The sequence below is a fragment of the Numida meleagris genome, chromosome 2, assembly GCF_002078875.1.
Source record: "Numida meleagris isolate 19003 breed g44 Domestic line chromosome 2, NumMel1.0, whole genome shotgun sequence".
Classification (NCBI taxonomy): Eukaryota; Metazoa; Chordata; class Aves; order Galliformes; family Numididae; genus Numida; species Numida meleagris.
Window position 1 is genome coordinate 61,299,324 of NC_034410.1, and position 19,311 is coordinate 61,318,634.

General features: G+C 40.4%; 1 protein-coding gene across 18 annotated transcripts in view; it reads left to right on the top strand.

Moving 5' to 3' along the window:
• LOC110393701 overlaps positions 1-19,311 on the top strand; it is a 219,892-nt gene that overhangs the window by 40,553 nt on the left and 160,028 nt on the right. For 8 of the 18 annotated variants that reach the window (XM_021386865.1, XM_021386871.1, XM_021386870.1 and 5 more), the window contains one exon: positions 15,012-15,067. The exons of 2 other annotated variants lie outside the window; for them this stretch is intronic. In XM_021386865.1, coding sequence (XP_021242540.1) covers positions 15,012-15,067 — 56 coding nt within the window. Of the gene's footprint in view, positions 1-9,794; positions 9,885-15,011; positions 15,068-15,985; positions 16,060-19,311 lie in introns of all 18 variants that reach the window. 8 more of the 18 variants (XM_021386873.1, XM_021386882.1, XM_021386876.1 and 5 more) reach the window with 5 other exon arrangements.

Sequence of the window (19,311 nt, forward strand, 5' to 3'; positions counted from 1 at the left end):
TGCTGCTGTCGTCACTCATGCGTCTGCAAGCACAGAACAAAAGGCAGCTAGCTCCCTTTGCAGTAAGCTTATGGCCCCACTGCTGCGTGAAGAGAGCAGAGGGTGCAGAGAGAGCCTGGGGGGCCCAAGGAAACCCTGAGATAACATTGGTTGGACTGTCAAAGTCAGGCTTCTACAAATCACCGTAATACGTGTGTGCTTTATGCTAACAAAAGAGACAACTGGGTTTGTGAAGAACTGAATTCTCTATTTACATGCAGCTGGGCTTTGCATTTTTAGGGGGGTGCTATTGTTGGGACATGCAGCTAGCTGTCTGACTTCCGTAACAAACTGCATTTATAACTGATTTTATCTGACGTCTGCAGCAGGATCTTGCCTACCCACACTTAGTCATTCACCTTGACTTCTGTTTCAAGAACTTTCTGACCAAATTGATCTTTTTTTATTGATACCAAAATCAGTGCTGGTGAACTTTCAGGTTTGACTCACTTTCTGAGATCAGGCAACATCTCATTTATGGCACAGTCTTCAATAATCATTTCATCATGCTTTTTAGGGAGACTAGAAACTGAAATTATGTTAGATCCAGAGTTCTTCCAGTTCAGATCTGTCTCCCGTGGTGGTGACTTCCAGCTGATTCACAGAAAAAGAAATCATACATTAAGTAGAAATTAAGTAGAAATCTGTCATTCTTTTTAAGATTCTTTGTATTAGAATCATTGTTACGGTATTTCTTTTTTAATAACTTTATCAATTATCTCCCCTATACCTTTGATGGATTTGTTGGATCTATCTCACTTGCATTGTGAGACAAGCAAACGCAGATCTGGCGGATGTGCAATTCTGAGTTGTCAAGCATTTTGCATGCTTGCTTGTTGGTTTTGGGAGGAGATGGATACTAACATTACTAAGGGTCTGCTTACTGATGCAGAAGCCACTTATGAGTGACAGAATCAGAAAGGGGAAGGAAGGCTGTGTTCAATGTCCAGCCTAGGGCCCTGGTCCTTCTGGTACATTCAGTTTTTATTCTTCATTACTTTCTACTCTTGTTGCTCACACTTACAATTTACTCTGGCCACAGAACCTAAGTACTTGGTCTGTTGTGGGGAGGATGGGAATCCACACATATTCTGTCTGGAAATTGTGCTGTGGCAAGACTTGTCTTCCTTGGTGCGACAGTAAAATTTATTTGCCCCAGATTGATGCCATAGTTTACTAGATGGTACAAGAAGTAGAGCAACTTCAGCTGTTTTCTTTCTATTGTTGCTCTTTGTATACTCTTTGTAAGATTTCCTGAGGTTTTCTTTGACTCAAGTTGTTAAGATAGGGCGCAGTTATTTTTTGTATTGATTTGAGTATAAGTGGGAATCTATCTGAAATCATGCTGTAGTGGTTGTTGGTGTGTTGATAACTTACCAATCTATTTAAGAAAGATGGGCAAATCACAATGTGAGACTGATGCTGGACATGTTTTCAGAATTACAAAACTGGTCAGAATATAGAGCTGTTCTCTCTGTAGATATCTTCGTTGCCCAAAGGTAGATACTTCTTTTCTTTCTACACACTTCTGTTCATTAGTGTATGTGCTTGAATTTTTCCAGTTCTCTGGATTCAGTTTTTTGTCTTTCAAGAGACCCTCAAGATACCCACAGAGTTTATTTTCACCTGTATTCGTTGTATAGGAGGGTGAATGAGACAAAAACAAACAAAAAAGCAAACTACTTTGAGTGCTCAGTGTTGTGGTGAAGGTATACAAAGCCTTTTTACATGAATCAGTGAATTTTGGGGGATGTTTCAGAGAACATGGAAACCCTGTGGTGCTGTTGACCTTTCTCTCTGATTGGGGCCCCATGCTGGTGAGCCCAAATTTGCAGGTAATCTAGCCAGCATTTTTCTGCATCGTAAAGGGAATCATGAGGAACTTTAAGCTCTGAGAAGATGACTCAGTGCTGCTGGTGCTGAGTTAGACCTATCACTGCACCCATTGCAGAGGCACGCAGTCCACACCCAACTTCACCCTCTGCCTACACACATGTGTCATCTATCTGTGCATGACTGAAGCACTCATATCAGAAACATTTACCTGCCGAAGTTGTGAGAATTGTCATGAGAAGTAACTGGCTCCTTCTGTCTTCTCAAGCATTTCTGTTCTCTGTGATCATTCTGTCCCATCTTTGGATCTTCAAATGGATCCTATTGTGTGTGTAGGTCTGTTTGGGAGAACTGTATATACAAAGCCAGTAGCGAATCACATCAGCCTAAGGAAAACTGGTTGAAATAATGTGTCAAATAAAAATGAATCTTTTTTATTTTGGCATTTTGGGTAAATGTATTGTTGCTTGATGCAGGTATTCCACTCAAAGTTTAATTTGGTTTAGTGCAATTTATAAAGGTGTATACTTTTTCATGAATAGCAGAATTTTTAAGTGGCCTTATTTTTTTTATCCTGTTCATGCAATTCAAACTAGTATCAATTCAATTATCTGAAATACAGAACTATGAAATTCATTCACTTTCCTCACACTGTGTAAAAGAGACTGATTTCATTGAACTACTGGGGAAAAATGATGTTCCAATCTAGAAGTATGTGAACACATGTATTTTATGGTTTTATAGTAAATGTTCTGACATATCTGAGCTGTAGGCTTGGAGGGCCTAGACTGGGATGTGTGTGTATCTCTGAGATTAGGAACTCTAAGAAAGTTTCCCTGTTGTTTCTCAGTTCTTTTGTGCAAATGTAAAGCCTCAAGCCATCTTTCAGAACATAGGAGATCATGAGTTTCCTTAGGCAAAATGTAATCGAACTTTGTCTCAAAACAAAGGTGAAAGCTAAGGCACTGCTCTTGAAGAAGGAGGTTTCTGAAACATCCTCAACAGAAGGAAAAGGAGACATGATCTCCCAGCTAGGACAAGCTGCTCAGGGTGCTGCTGACAGAGCAATTGCTCCTTAATAATAAACAGTCTGAAGCTCATGGAAAGAAAGATTTCTCCAGCAGGGATGGGGAAAGAAGGGAATAGAAACAGAGGGTAAATCAATTTCTCTATTTGCCTTTCTCCACCAGAGGACTAGGCTGTTCAGGTCCTGTGACACTTGATACATGAAAGCACGGTAGAGGATCAAAAAAAATATTTTAGAACAGCTATTATGAAACATCCCTTGGTTCACTTTGGCCAGCAGTCCCAAGGATGCCTGATGTGGCTTGGTCTGCTGTGCAGGTCTGGGAGAAAAATACAAAACCCGAATCTCTGTGAACTGAAACCTGAAGATTTCTCAGAGTCCTACTTCTGAATCTAGTCATGCTTGAGTCACATCCTGCCTTACCTGAGACTGCACACATGATTCAGAGAAAACGGCGTGAAGCTACTCCTCTATGGTAATTGAAATGAGAAGGACATTTGCTGGCATGCATTTCTCAGCATGTGGCACAGCAAAATACCTTTTTGCAGAACTGTCAGCAAAGGCTGGCAGAACAAAGGAGGCCCAGGAATTAATCTAGGGTAATGGACAAGAGACGGCAGGAGGAGCTGACAAGATTTGAGTGTTGTGGCAATTTTTATTGCAAAGCCAGGAGCGCAAGTTTGACTAGTTCTCAAATAAGTCTAAATTATTTGTCTAGTATATAAGAAGCAACATACAGTGTTAGTGGCAACAATACAAAGGAAAATGGGAAGATCTTTATCGTCATTTTTATGCTGGTTTTATTTAACCTTTTAAATATAAAAGCACGTAAATATAACTTTGAGCACACATCATGCTCTGTTAGTATCTGAGTTAAGATACTGTAAGATGGGAGCAAGAACAAGTAGGACCAAAGAACTTCAGTTCCACAATGTCTGTGAATGCCAGCAAAGATTTGGCTGAGCACAGTGTGTAGCCTCAGCTGGAGGGCTGGAACCTGAGACTGTCACTATCAGCACCCTACAATGTCTAGTGTGTGAAGAGCACTCTCTTTGGGTAATGGTGGTACAAATTTCCCATACAGATCAGGGACGTAAGATGTCCGTAAGGTATAGCTCTGCTCAAAAGTATGGATAGTAGCTTATAGAGGCTGTAGATCTGGCACAAGATCCCTGATAACATCCACTGTTTTCTTACCATCACCTACGACTGCTTCATGTAAGGACAGGCAGTCTTACTGCCGATAAAAAGCTCTATCTGATTGCATTTCATGCAGCCTCCTTCTTCTCTATCAGAGGTTGTGGAAGCATGTTTCACACCCACACCTGATTTCTCAATTTCCTCCACTCCATCTTTCAAGCCTCCTTGTGCTATATGAAGCATCTGCTAGCGTTTGGTAACTTTCTGTGTGTAGTTCTATTGCTTTAGGACTCTGCAGTAGATTTTCCTCACTCTGGCATGTTGAGATGCAAACTGTGCCCCTGGGCTGAGTGCCAGGAAGTACTCAGTAGCACCAACTGCAGACAGTGTGAAGGAAACTGATCTCAAGGCATCTTGTCAGCATCCAGGCTGAACGTTTATAGTCTCAGCTGAAGGAAATTATTTGACGCCCTGATATGAAATCAGCCTGTTCCTGTTGCCTGTGTGCCAAAGGAAGCTGCTTCTATAGTTGATGGATAAGGTATGAAGTGTAAACTTTGTATTGAGACTCTGCAATTACCTTGCATGTTTTCAGGAAAAAAGAGGATAGTGCATTCCTCATCAGCTTGCACCCAGATGTCAGCGTATGGGTTGAAATTTCTTTTTGAAGAAGGCCATGCAATCTCTCTCTTGGTTGAAACTGAAGCAAGTATTGTCTTGCTGAAGCTCTTCAGATTGTTTCCCTCTTCACCCCAGTTTTCATTTCTAAGATGATTTAAAACAAAAACAATGAAAACAAAAAACAGAAAGCCCCTTGAAATTCTCCAGCTGGGAACAGAGACCCTAATTTTCCACTAGAATACTTGCAATGAAAGATAAAATATGAGTGCCAAGACCTACTTCTCATATCCATTAGATCCACTGGGAGTCAGCCGTACCTTACATGAAACCAGTGACCCCTGTAGCAGCACTCAGTTGGCGAAGCTCCTGCATGGGACAGCTCAACTCCTATGCCAGTCCTGTTTTCTCTTGGGTAGACCACAGTGTCCTTTCTTGCTCTGCCAAAACGTTTTCCCCATAGTGTTGAATATAACAAAAAACTGTTTTATGAAAAGGGTAGCACTGGAACAGATTGCACAGAGAGGTGATGGATGCCCTGCCCTTGGAGACACTCAAGGTCAGGCTGGAGGGGGCTCTTAGCAACGTGATCTAGCTGTAGATGCCTATGTTCATTGCAGGGGAGTTGGACTAGATGGCCTTTAAGGGTCTCTTCCAACTCAAATGGTTATGATTCTGTGATAGTGTTGACCCATCTAGTGAACAGCTCTGGTCCAGGAACCTGTACTGTCAACCAATCCCCTACATTTCTGGACTATTTGAATTTCAGTTTGTGTGATGAAACTGTCTATTTTTATGTTCCTGCTCAGTTCAGTGTCTAACATCATGGTATTATTCCTAGAAGGAGGTCTTGTGTTTTAATTATTCTCCATATTTTTCAGAGTGAGAAGGGAGGCTTTGGATTTTTCTCTTCACAGACTAGCTTGGAGTCTTGGCCAGGGTTACAAAGTAAACCTTAAGCAGAATTGAATCTAAATTTTGAGTCCAAGTAGAATAGTTCTATTTTGAAGCCATTATACTTCCTATTTTTCTTTTAGGAAAAAAAAACGTTAATCTGCTTGTGCTTTGTTGTGGAATATGTGGTATAGTGAATCTGCACTCATCTTTTAAGGTGAACCCATCTTTGAACACAATATTAAAGAGTACCAAGTGGTTGTAACTCTCTTAAGATGACAAAATAATACTTGAAAAATACTATGCTTATTTTTTGTGCAGATGTCATAATTCAGAGGACTTGTGGTTCTGATCTGTCCTGCTGTTTTGATGTACTGTTATTGTGAACAGCTAATGGAAAAAAGGAATCAATACAATGAAGCTTTGTTGTTAGCATCACAAAACCACCACCTTAAAGACTCAGCAAACTTCCCTTCCATCCAGAATACAGGTTTCAGAATCTCTAACCTGATATGTAGACAGTTTTGGTTTATTGGCATTGTTTATTTAAAGCAGGAATGAGGTACTAGGAAGTTGATAGCATGTTACTGAGGGCTAGCGCTCACATGGTACTTATTGCTATCTTGGATACATTGACATGTTGGAGTATAAGGTGAAGAAAAAGGCCCTCCCAATGAAAGACATAATGACCAATCTTTCTTATTTGTGCAAGCTGTATTTCCCAAATCTATTCATCTGATGCAAGTAATTAACTGAATGAACTGGTTTTAATGGGGCAGGTAGAGGATGGACTGTATTAGTCTCAGTCCATAGCCCTGCAGTCATGCAATGGCAGAGGATCTTACGGATGTCATAGAGTCCTGCTGGATTTTATTTGGGGAGTGTCTTGCCCACACACAACTCACTGCAGCATCAATTCCTGCAAGGGGTCATGTTATGTTTGTCTTTCTTTGCTTTTTTAATTAACTCAAGGACCAGACAGTTGCAAGAAAACATATGAAAGATTTATTAGCTTCACTGGTTCAGCAGAGAGAAGATATTTCCTAATCCAGCTCTCTAGTGCTCTGGGAACACCTCCAAAAGCTCTTGAAAGACCAGATCTGGCATTCTTAATTCAGATAATAAAAATAAGGATTAAAAAAAAAGGGGAAATATTCTAAGCATCATTTATGCATCTTATGGCAGCAGAACAGGACAACCTCCTTTTTTTATGCCCTTGAAGATCACCTTTAGGGAAGCATGAATTGTTTAAAGTAACCAACTAAAGGCTTAAACTTAATGTAACTTATAGGTGTATCGGTAACTTAGAGTCACAGAATTGCAGGAGTTGGAAGGGAACTCAAGAGATCATTGAGGCCAACCCCCCTGCGAAAGCAGGTGCCCTACAATAGGTTGCACAGGTAGGCATCCAGATGATTCTTGAATATCTCCATAGAAGGAGACTCCACAACCTCTCTGGGCAACCTGTTCCAGTGCTCCATCACCCTTACTATAAAGACGTTCTTCTGTATGTTAATATGGATCTTCCTATGTTCAAGTTTTAGGCCATTATTCCTTGTCCTATTGATACACGCCACCGAGAAGAGCCTGGCTTCGTGCATTTGCCTCTCACTTCCCTTTAGATATCTGTAAACACTTATCAGATTCCCTCTCAGTCTTCTTTTCCCCAGGCTGAACAGACCCAGGTTCCTCAGCCTTTCCTCATACAGGAGCTGCACCAGGCCCTTAATTACCTTTGTGGCGCTCCACTGGATATCTTCTAGGAGATCCCTGTCTTTTTTGAACTGGAGAGCACAGAACTGGACGCTGTAGCCTAAATGTGGCCTCACCGGGGCAGAATAGAGAGGGAGGATCACCTCCCTTGACCTACTGCACACGTTCTTTTTTTTAAAGCACCTCAGGATACCATTGACCTTCTTGGCCACAGGGGCACATTGCTGGCTCATGGCCAACCTGTCATTCACCAGGTCCCCCAGATCCTTCTCTGCAGAGCTCCAGCAGGAGCTGTCTCTAGCAGGTCATCCCATGACCTGCAGTTATTCCTCTCCAAGTGCAAGACTCTACACTTGCTCTTGTTAAACCTCATCAGGTTCCTCCCTGCCCTGTGAAATCTTATACTTTTGTATTTCAGGAGATTGAATTGAAAAATGGAGAATTAACCCAGTATTCAGATAGATAGCCACTTGCAGTACACTAAGTTCTAGCTAGAAAGGGCACATCAGTGAGCCATATATTCTGTTTTTTGCATTTTACAGCTGTTTCCCCTTTGTGAGGGCTCAAGCACAGAGAAAAAAAATAATGTGAGAGCGAGCAGATGGAGCTGAAGATTCACTGAAAGTTGCTTCCAAGACCGTAGAAGATCAGTCTATTTCTGGTTGGGGTAATGATTCTGGTCCCTGTCTTCATTATCCTGGAGATGATGGAGGGAAAGATGGTACTTGATACACATTCTTGTCAGTAGTTTGATGTTAGTTTAGGAGGTAAATTGTATTTACAGAGAAATAAAACAGAAGATTGTGTTTTCATATTTTTAGCTGTCATGAGGAAATCACCAACTAAAATATACATGCAGTATGAAGGATGTTTGTCAATCACCTGTCCAATCTAAGACACACCTCTGTGTGAGTTTTAGCACTTTATGAAGGTTATTTATGCTGTTTCTACCATTCTGGATTTCCCAAAGTTTTCAGTTGTCTCTACGTTTTGAAGAGGACTTGTGCAGTGTTGGTAATATGCTCTAAGATGATACAAAACCAATGTTAGTCTTCTCATTAACTTCTGCAGCAGGATGTCCTGCAGTGGTGAAGTTGATCTGATACAAGAAGTTGCAGCAGTTGCAAGTTACTACTGTTCTACACAGTAACAAAACTAACAGGCTGAAATTATGTGGTAAGCCAGGCTAGCATAGGTTTCACTGTTTAAGGAAGACCACTATCAAAAGGCCACTGACAGATTAAAAATTCATACCAGTTATAACTTTTGAATTTAGTTATATAGCTGTTAATAGCACAAATGAGTTATGGTAACAAGGAAGTATATACGAGTTCATTTTATAGCAGCACCCTATTTAAAACTGTGTTGCTGCTAACATCTGCATGAGAAAAACTGTGTGTTTTAGGATGTAAAGGGACCATGTTGAAATTTTAGATGAAAATTCTCAGTATTTGAGCTGTTCTGTATTTACTTCAGTGCTTTTAAAAGAGTTTTTAAAGAGTGGACTGATCAGCCATAAGTATCTGAAACTTCTCTCATAGTAAATGAGAAGTAATTCTTTCAAGCCAGTAAAATTATACCAATCTGAAACTGCTGAAGATTATTATAGAGTAATAGAATATCCTGAGCTGAAAGGGGACACACATGGATCATTGAGTCCAACTCCTGGCTCCATGCAGGACCAGCCAAAATTCATACCCTGTGTCTGATAGCGTTGTCCAAACACTCCTTGAAGTCCAGCATTTGGGCAACCTGTTCCATGCCTGACCACCCTTTGGTGAAAAACATTTTTATTAGATGATGTTAGAATGAGACCTAACGTCCTTAACTTGGTATCTGGGGAGAGAGGGAGGAAGGATTGGGAATCAGAAGAAACGAAGTGCAATCATGCCATTTTAATTCAGCAGAAGGTTTCACATGTTCAGTTACTATAAACACTCTCAGTTGGGAGTTTATATATTAGTCTATTGTGTGCAGTGAAGTAATTCATGCAAATACAGAGAAACGTATGCAGAAGTGTTTTGTAGGTTTGGGACCTATAACTTACAGAGTAGACTAGACTGCTTCCTCTTAAGTTATTGTCTCCCACTTGTTATGCAATATGTTTTTCAAAATAATGAATAATTGTATAATCACCTAAACCTAAATAGATCCTAAACAGACAATCAGCTGGTAGACTGCAGTGTCTAAAATGAGTAATGATACACTTGTAGAGATCTTTTTAAAACCCTTTATTGTAGTAGAGAAAAATAGTATTAAAAGCTGTTTTTAGATTAGCTGTTTTTAGAACTATGAGTGTAACACAAGCTAGTAAAAGCTAAGAAAGCCCAAACGCTTATACTCCAAAGCAACTAATGATGGGAAAATAGCTTCTTCTGGCTCAGCTAAACTCCTTCTTGAGTGAAAGTGGCTTTTTTTTCAGTGAGGCTATCACACTGCCGATGTGCTAGTTAAAATGCTTAGGCATCAATGAAGTATTTAAAGATTTTGTTTGCTCTTTACAGCAAGTTTGCTGCCTTTTTACTTTCAGCCTGCTCCCACTCCTGAACGAAGTGGTCAGCTGTGAGGCAGCAAATAGTACCCAAGTGGGCTGCCCTGCTCCTTCCTGGGCAGAAGACAGGTAAGAAGAGGATGCGCTATCCATAGGCATCCCACCCATGGACTGGTTGATCCATGGACTCTTGGACATAGTAGCATGTCCCCATTAAACTGCATCCACGCTCCTTCTTGTTCTCTGGTCCCTGCTGCTTGCCACCTTGGTGAAGTCCTTTTCCTCCTCTCTTTTTAAATTAGCAATATCTGTTACAGTGGCAAAGAGTTAGTAGATTCTGTTCTAACTCTCCCACTGTGAGATTTTCTGCTTTGTTCTGACGATGGAAGAATGGAAACATTTTCAGATTCTTGGTTTATATACCTAATGCTAAACTTGGCCATTATGGGCTCTAGTTTCAATCTAAGCTTTCCCATCAGAGAAAACGTACTTAACAATCACTTTTTTCTTGCTGGGGTTCCTTTTGTCCTGTGTGTGGTTGTTCAGTCTTGTAGAAGACCAGATGAGCAGTAAAATTTAATTAAAAAAAATAACCTTTTTTTTGGGAGGGGTGAAACAGGTATTTTTAATTCACCTTAAAAGCTTAGATCTGTGGTTATGTCAGGCCAATTAGAGAGTACTGGACTGCAGCCCAGAGGCAGGAATGAATGGCTTGAGAAGATGGGGGCAGAGAGCAGAAGCTTATTAAATTGCTTTGTCACCAAGTAAAACGTGTCATGGGATTGCTGCTGACTCTTCTGCTTGATCAAATGATATGGAACTGTGCAGAGGGTGTCCCATTTTTTCAGCTACCCTATTGGTTAGAACTCAGCTTCAGCCCTATTAGACATGCTGTCTTCCCCAAAATGCAAGAATTTGGCTGAAGTCATATTTGACCACACTTTGCCTGTTCAAGGTCTCAGAATGTTTTTTCATGTTTAATAAATGAAACATCACTAGCAGCTATTTCCAATGGAGTTTTGGTTTAAAACTTCAAATCTCCAAGTAAGAATTCTGATTGCTAGTTTTCTGGATGGGAAAAAAAAGAAATGTGGCACTGAGTTACGCTGACAAAGTACATTCGGTTTAAAAAATGCCAGGCATGATCTGCATTTTTCTTCTTCTCTTGGCTGAAGACTGATGGAATCAGCTACAGACCTTTGGTTGTGCGTGTGTACATTTTATCAGCTAAATCTTAAAAACCAAGCTGCAATTCTGTTTGCTTATTAATCAAAATGTCTTTACACAAAGCTATTTCAAGTTAGTAGTATGCAAACTGCACTGTTATGTCCTTGTCCATTTTGTTGCCTTCTCTACATCGTTACCTCGGTTTCCTTTTGTTTGTACTCAGTGGTTATGATTCATTAACAGGTACGTGACAGAAGAATGCACTCACTGGGTTGAATATATTGTTACGTATGTTTTGCCAGTGTAAAATAGCATACAGAACAACAAAAGGAGGAGTAATATGAATGTATAAACAAATAGCCTGTGTTGTTTCATGTTGACACATATATGACACTAATCCAGAAACTCATGCCAGAGGCAAGTGAAATATGTTTTGAACCACTAGAGGCATTTCTTCTGGGATTGCTCATACAGTGCGATTTCTGTCTCTTTGCTTTCAATCAAACTCTACAGATCTATTAACAACAATATTCGTATCTGAGGTGGTATATGTGTAAAATATGTCACTTTTACAAGGTGTATTTTCCAGTGTGTCCATAATGATATTCTTGCTTAATTCAGAGAGAAGGTGCAGATTAAAAAAAAAAAATCCTTTAGCATTGCATAGTTATATTTCAAATTTTAATCTGTAACTGCTAAACAGCGAAAAAGGCCTTTATCCTAGTGTGGATCATATGTGCTGTTTGCAGGAAAACTTTCCTGGAAGAAAATGTTCCAATAACCATAGTTTCATTCCCTGAGAAGAAGTGTGTATAAAAGTAATTTGAATGTTTGACTTTTCTTTGTAGTAGTTATGGAAACCAGAGAATGGACAGTAGAACTTCATGAGGAAATGTTAAAATCTATGGATAACATAGATAGTAAAAATAAATAAAAACTAATTACTCCCTGAGAATAAGCTATGATGGAAACTCTGAAGCATTTTTCAAAAGAGATGGAGCTGTTGGTGCTAAAACTGTGCCTGGTCTAAATATATTATACTTGAAGCATGTTTAGTAATGGTAAATATTTCTAGCTGTCTAGATGTTTATTTACAAAGGTCACTCCAAAAGTAATGCCTCCTATTTTTTTCCGTGGAAACTACAAGAGATAGAGCACAATAACACTGTTTGACAGAGCAAATTCTCAGCTACAGTACGCTGTTTTTGAACATAGACACTACTGTTAGCCATGCATTTTTCCCACTGATGAACAAGAGCATGCATGCTGCACTCTTAAAAATATGAACCAGTGGAGGTGACCCTCTGTCACCAATGCTGAAATGCACCATCTACCACCTCACTGTGCTCACATCCACTGTTTGGTCTCCATAAACATTCAGCAAGTGTTGATGAATGTCAATGGGTGTCATTTTTTCCACGTGGAGGAATTCAGTGACACACAGTTTCTTCACCCACACTTCCGTGTCAGACGCCATTCTGTCAGACTGCCCCTCTGCTGCCTTCTGTCACACTGCAACAAAATGTAACAAGAGTATTGGTGGGAGGGTTCAGCCTCTACTGCCATACAACTAACATCTGCCTCCAACATCATGGGCCAACAAAATAAAACAAGAGGCATTACTTTTGGAGCAGCCCTTGTATATTTGCCTATGGCTTTGCCCTAGGTAGTACAGTATTTTGTGTGTGTGTGTGTGTCAAAATCATGCACTGGTTCTGTCTCAATAGCACATTTTTTTAAGACTTGATGTACAGCTCAGTACTTTTAACTGACATGCTTCTTTAATTTGGAGGCCATGTTATTTAAGAATTACTAGACAAGAAAAAGCCTTTTGTAGTGGAAAAAACAAACAAACAAACTTTTTTTGCTGGGTAAGGATCGGGATATGGACAGGAAGGGAGAAGTCAGGACAGTGGCAGTGCTGATGTTGCTGGTGCTATGACACTGCATCCAGGGGGATTTCCTGGTCTGTTGTGGCTTTGAAAAAGTCCTAATTGCTGCACTTTTGGCTCCTCTTCAAAGAGCAGATGTTGACCACAGATGAAAATGTTGAACTTATAGCTTATATCTTTCAGTTCTTTCTGCTGGCCACATCTTGTGATTCTACCCTTTAAAGGAGAATAGTCATTTCAAGATTTTATTGCCTTTGGGTCATTCAGGTGTTTTTTTTTTTTCCTTCTCCTAGTTGGACCATAATATATAATCAGAGAATCATTAAGGTTGGAAAAGAGCACTAAGCTCATCTAGTCCAACTGCCAACCCTTCCCCACCATGCCCACTAACCATGTCCCTCAGCACCACATCCACACGGTTCTTGAGCACCTCCAGGGACGGTGACTCCACCACTTCCCTGGGCAGCCTGTGCCAGTGCCTCACTGCTATTTATGAGAAGAAGTGTTTCCTAATATCCAACCTGAATGAGTACTGTGCCATACCACTGGACTAAAAAGAAAGTTATCCATGGCACCTGGAGGATGTGCGATTGGGTTGAAGAAATGTGACTGTAGCCTATGTTGTATGATTACTGTGGGAGGGTTATTTCAGCATCACAGCACTGGCATCTCAATCCCATGCATGGCCTTGGCAACCTGAGCAGGGCACCAAAATCCAGGGGTGATGGCAAAGGTCAGCAGACTCTCAGCATTAGCAAGTCCTGGGCAGAGCTCAGCCCTTCATTCATTACTGAGTAACCGAAGTGACAATGCAGCCTTTTTCCATGGAGAATTTCTGTCCCTGTTCACTGTCCATTGTGTTGATTTCAATGAAACCTAAGCGCATGCTTAGAATTAGGCACTTCTTTGCGTGGTGCCCTCAGGAGAGAGAGTTTCCTCAAGTGGGGCCAAACATGTACTTTGTACAGGGCATCCCCTGACCCAGAAGGTCAATTGAATCTTCTGAGGGACTCTGAAGGGATATTTTTAATTGTTCAAAGTCTTGTTTTGTTTTCAGGCTCTGCAAAATAATCTGAATATGTGTTTGTATAAAAGCATAAGGGAAAAGCTGGCAGAGAAAGAAGCTTGCTATTCATTGCAGTTCAGATCCTGTGACCGGAGCGTCAGACAGAGTTTTGCCATTGATTGCAGTGAGCATGGGGGCAACTCATCTGGCCCTTTGGAAGGAATAATTTTTTCCCACATAGAGACAAAAGCAGCTGATATAAAATTGAGACATTTTTTTGTTGATGTGATATATAACTTGTAAAATTACGGTAGGCTTACATAATGGTTTTAACCTCTGTGTGGAGAACAATTTCCATGCTTCTAATTGAAATCCCATCACAAGGAGGGGAGGCACAGGTGGGACCCACCTGGATGCAGGATCACAGAAGCATCCTTAGTCTGGCAGGTTTGGCTCTGCAGTTTTCACATTCAGTGTAGTCCACAACACATTTCACGTTGTTTAGTGCTTCTGTCCATGGGTAGGAATTATCCACTTCTGGTGGGCTAATTCTGCTCAGAAAAACATCTTTGGTACTGTTGTGTCTGAGCTTAAACTACTTTTCTGGGGGGGAAGGGCATATATGTCTAAGTTGTTCTGAAAATAATGCCTCCTATTTATTTCCATGGAAACTAGAACAGATACAAAGAGCACAGTAACACTGTTTGATAGTACAAATTCTCAGCTACAAGATGCTCTTTTTCAACATAGTCACTGCCATGAGCTGTGCATTTTCACGAGCGCTGCACAAGAGCCTGCATGCCATGTTTGTAAAGATCTGCACCAGTGGAGGTGATTCACTGTTGCTGCTGCTGAAATGCACCACCCACTGCCTCACTGTGCTCACATCCACTGTTTGGGCTCCATAAATGTTCAGCAGGGATTGATGAGTATCAGCAGGCGCCAACATAATAAAATAGGAGGCATTACTTTCAGAGCAGCCCTCATTTTTTCACGTGATCTGATGTAGAGTTTTTCAAAAGGTGAAGTGAAACATTGCTACCTCCCTTTGCTCTTTGGCTAGGCAGCAGAAGTCACCATCCCAGCAGATTTCTAGGCTGATGCTCTGCTTTTCTGTGTGTTTAAATGTAAGTGTATTAATGATAGTGTGTGGACTGAAAATTCAGAGTATGTCCCTCTATTTTGTTGCAGCAGGAAGTGTTTTTAGCCACAGATCTAAGAAAGGACAGGCTGGCATGGAGAAAGAGGTAAGTGAAGGAAAAAAACCCACTTAAAAAAAAAAAGGAAAATTGAAAGGGCTATTCCTAGCATTGCTATTTCATAATATTATTTGTAGTGTGATGGGAGGGAAGTCAGCAGACACGTAGGCTCCTTTATATCATTGACAAGTCAAGGGGATGATTAACGAGAGTACCAGACAATGTAATGGTAGGAGAAGGCCCACAGAAGTTAAACAAAAGTGCCTTCAGAATTTAGAGAATTCCCATGATCCATAGTAGGACCTCATTGTGCTTGTCTACTGTTTCTATTTTTGATTAGATTTATAAACACAGCACCACATATTTTCATGTGGCTCGTAGCCTCAGGGCAGAGCGAGATTGACTGCGCTGAAACTGTGAGGCTTGTGAATTTCGGGCCAGGGATGGAGTGAAATAAGTAGTGTAATTGTTTTTGTGGAGTGACCGTGGGACCTCCTCTGTTCTGAATTACACATGGTTCAACCCTTTGACCTAACCAACCTCGGCAATGCCTGGTAGATCTCCTAAAGCTGTGCTGAAAGGTCCTATCAGTGACATGTTGGAACATTATCTGTCATGTGAGATGTGTGCCAACAACCATATTAAACTACATTAATTACTAGTGAGGCAATGTTTGTGACAATCTCAACTTCATTTAACCCATCATCGTGTTAGTTATTGTTTAAACAGGAAGTACAAGTGGGGACAATTTATGAAATCAAAATGCACCACCAGTGTTTTCTTTAATAAACTGTATGTTTTACTTTGTTTTATTTCCGTCCAGTTTTTTTTCCTTGGCATTTTTGTTCTTGTCATCAGCTCTGTAGATGGAGTTTTGGAGAGGTTTTCTATTTTAAGACTAACCAAGGAAAATACTGCTTCTTAATAGCTAAACTTACATGCCAATGTAATTGTTATTTCTTCCAGCGTAGCTGTAACTGACACCACAGCTGACTGGAAATCCAGCACTTGGCTTTCTAGCAAGAAGCAAATGCGCTAAGGTAGTTTATGTAAGACTGAAATATCACACGTGGGTTATTTGCTTGATTTATACCCTCCCACCTTCACACTCCAGCTAGTGCATCTCTGCATAGCACTGCTTGCACACCTCTGGAACAGGAGTGAAGCACAGGCTTCAGTGTTGCAATTCTTTGATAAGACTTTTCTCATAGAGCCAAACCCTTGGGTACCTGAGCATGTTGTGGGTCCTCAAAAGGCAGCACAGGATGTACAAACTCAGGACCTGTCGTGCCTAGCTGTGCTCCGCATTATATTAGATCAGACACATAAGGTTACATCTTCCACCTCCACACCAAGCTGCTTTTCTTCAGCAGGCTTTTCCCTCTAGTCTCGTTTTCCAGCTGGAATAGGCTGAAATGAAGCGGGTATTTATTTATTTTGTTTTTTAATTGCTGCAGAGTCAGCTAAAAAATATGTTTGACCCTAGCAAGTGTCATCCTCATTAGCAATGAAGAGTTTGCTCTCTGCAAAATCTAATGTGGAGTGCTTAAAGCAGACAGGTGCAAATTACAAGCTGTTTCTCTTTGGCTGCCATCCCTTAAATAGACAAAAGTAATGGGCTGGGAGGAGGGAGAAGGTTCCAGCTCCAGCTGCATAAAGGAAAGCCTTAACAGGGACTTACCAGCTGGTTTCAAGAATTAAATGCTGTAAATACCAACTCACAGGTTTGTGTGCTCCTTGCAGAGGAATATGGTTTTGCGGAGGCTCTGTCCCTTTTTATGCATGCACGTTGTTCTTTGAAAACTGCACTGCGTTATGTTTAAAGGCTAATGCTCTCACTGAAGTGAATAAGAACAGAAGCCAACATACCTGTTCCTGCTTACTGTCATTACACTCCTTAGAGCATTTCAGGCATTATTAGGTTCCTGGAGCCCTACCAGATTGACAATATTTCCAGCTACTTCTCTGTTGGCTGTGTTCAAACAAGGCCCCAAAGGAAAAAAAAAAACAACAACCCACAACAAAAAACAACAAGAACAAAACCACGGATGAATCTGCTGAGCTAGTTTGCTGATGTTAGAAACAGTTGTTCATATTAAGAACACCTAATTTAATTTCATGAAAGAGACATAACATGCCAGTATGTGTATGAATCTAAGGTATGCATTTCCTAAAAGGAACTAAAACTCTGTCATTCCAAAGTTGCTCTTCTTTTTGACTTCCAGCTTGCATAGGGACTGCTGTCTGGAAGCAGTAACTTTAACTTTAACTCTAAGGCTGCTGATGAGGTCTGTCTGTGTGATCTTCGTAAGCAGATAAGGGTAGGGAGACAGCTCAGAGCAGAGCTTGTTTACAGCAGGACAGAAGAAAACAGCTAGACGTAAATGAGGGCTGACGGTTTCATGAAGCACAATTGGTTGATCACAGATTCAATATGACTGCCCTGAACTGAGCGATGATCCGTACAGTATGCAAAATTCACTTTCTTGCTGGTCTGTGCCCACCAGCCTTCCAGCAGCTTTCCCAGAGCCCCTCAGCCACGGCTTTGAGTGGAACCAGAGCTGAACGCAGCATTGTTGTACCCAATTCCTTTTGACAACAATCACATTCTTTTAAAAACTTCATAGGTTTTAGTTGTCACTGGTTATAAATGAGGGTTTTTTTTTTTTTTTCCCCTTGCTGCTGCTGCTGTTGTGGTGCTCACTACTCTTGCACAGACCTGGGCTCCCCAGTTTTGGATACTCCTGCTTTTCCTTTGTTTAAGTTGGTGTTGTTAAGCAGACTGCACACCTTAATGCCAATGGTGCACGCAGTGGTGACTGCAAAAAGGCATGTAAAGGTTTAGTTCGCTTTGAATTACAGGCTGATTACTCTGTGTTGTGCTCTGCTACTTCCATATCCCCTTGCCTAACTCGACACTCAAGTTAAAAAAAAATACACATTTTAAATAAAAAATAAAAGGCTCAACTTTGAACTCATCTTTGGACCGTGTTTAGAAGGTGATTTCTGGACAGATATGCATATATGTGCATTCTTCTGGGTATGGTCACACAACTGGATGTTCCCTGCAAGTCGTCACTGAGAGGGCTTTATTTTATTTGCTGTTAGAAATCTAAGTTCTGTAGGTATCCATGAAGTGATTAAAGGACAATCACTTTAGACATACATTTGCATAAATACATAAAATAATGAGTAGTGACTAATGATAAAATGAATATAGAATGCCACTGGATAATTTTGTGCCTATTGTCTGATAAGAAGACAAAGTATCACGAGGGGGGAGGTGCTGAGGAAGGAAGTCTAAAATAAAGGAAAAAATAAAAGGATGTAATTTACAATACTTAGAGGTGCCCATATGTAAACAAGAAGGATGGAAGAATCAGGTGGAGATAAGATATGAAAGGAGAACTCTTTTAATTTCCTCTGAAGCACAAAGTGACAAGAACATGTGTTGATTACACTAAGGCCGCCTAACTGCTCTGTTATTGAGTTACTTCAAGAGAGAACCCTGGAAGGATTTCACTTTGCTGTAGAAAATCAGGTGTTACTTTCATTCTAAAAACATGAACTCATAAAAAAACACCTTTTCAAAGCCTAATCGCATTATGGGACAGGGCATCATTTCTCTTGAAGTTCTTTGTAAGTAAATAGGAGTCACAAGCACAGTGCATCAAAACTTAAAAATATTCATCTGTGATTGAGTGAATGAAGTGCCGAAGAACATATGCTCCTGTGTCTCTTAAAAACAGTATTTGGTGCTAACTATGCTGAGCACTAAGGAAACCAAATAACAGCAACAAAATTCCACAGTGTGTGTTTTGTAGCTCTGGAGGAAGAGGAATATTTTCTTCTTTTTTTTTTCCCCCTCTTATTGTGAAAGAAGCGTTGTGTGTTTTACAGAATATAGCAATTCAAAGCTGACTATGGCAAATACAGCCTGCAATTGGTTTTGCTAGGGAAATCTGACATGCAGAAGGAATATGTGTATACATAGAAAATAATGCGGATCATCTTAATTCTATCAAAGTTACAGATGTACACTGATGTATACCAGTTTAAAAATTCGTCCCAGAATTTTTTGTCTGGATGTTATTTCTTTTGCTGTTAATGTAAGGTTTAAAGCTTTGTGTGGTGATTATATACAATTTGATAGGAATAATTAAGATACAACATACTTATAAATGCTGCTGGCATCTCTGAAACTACTGAATTAAAATTTTTGGTGTGCAAGTAATGCAGCAATACATTACTGTTGAAACAGTTATAGATTCTAAAGACACTAAGCTAACATG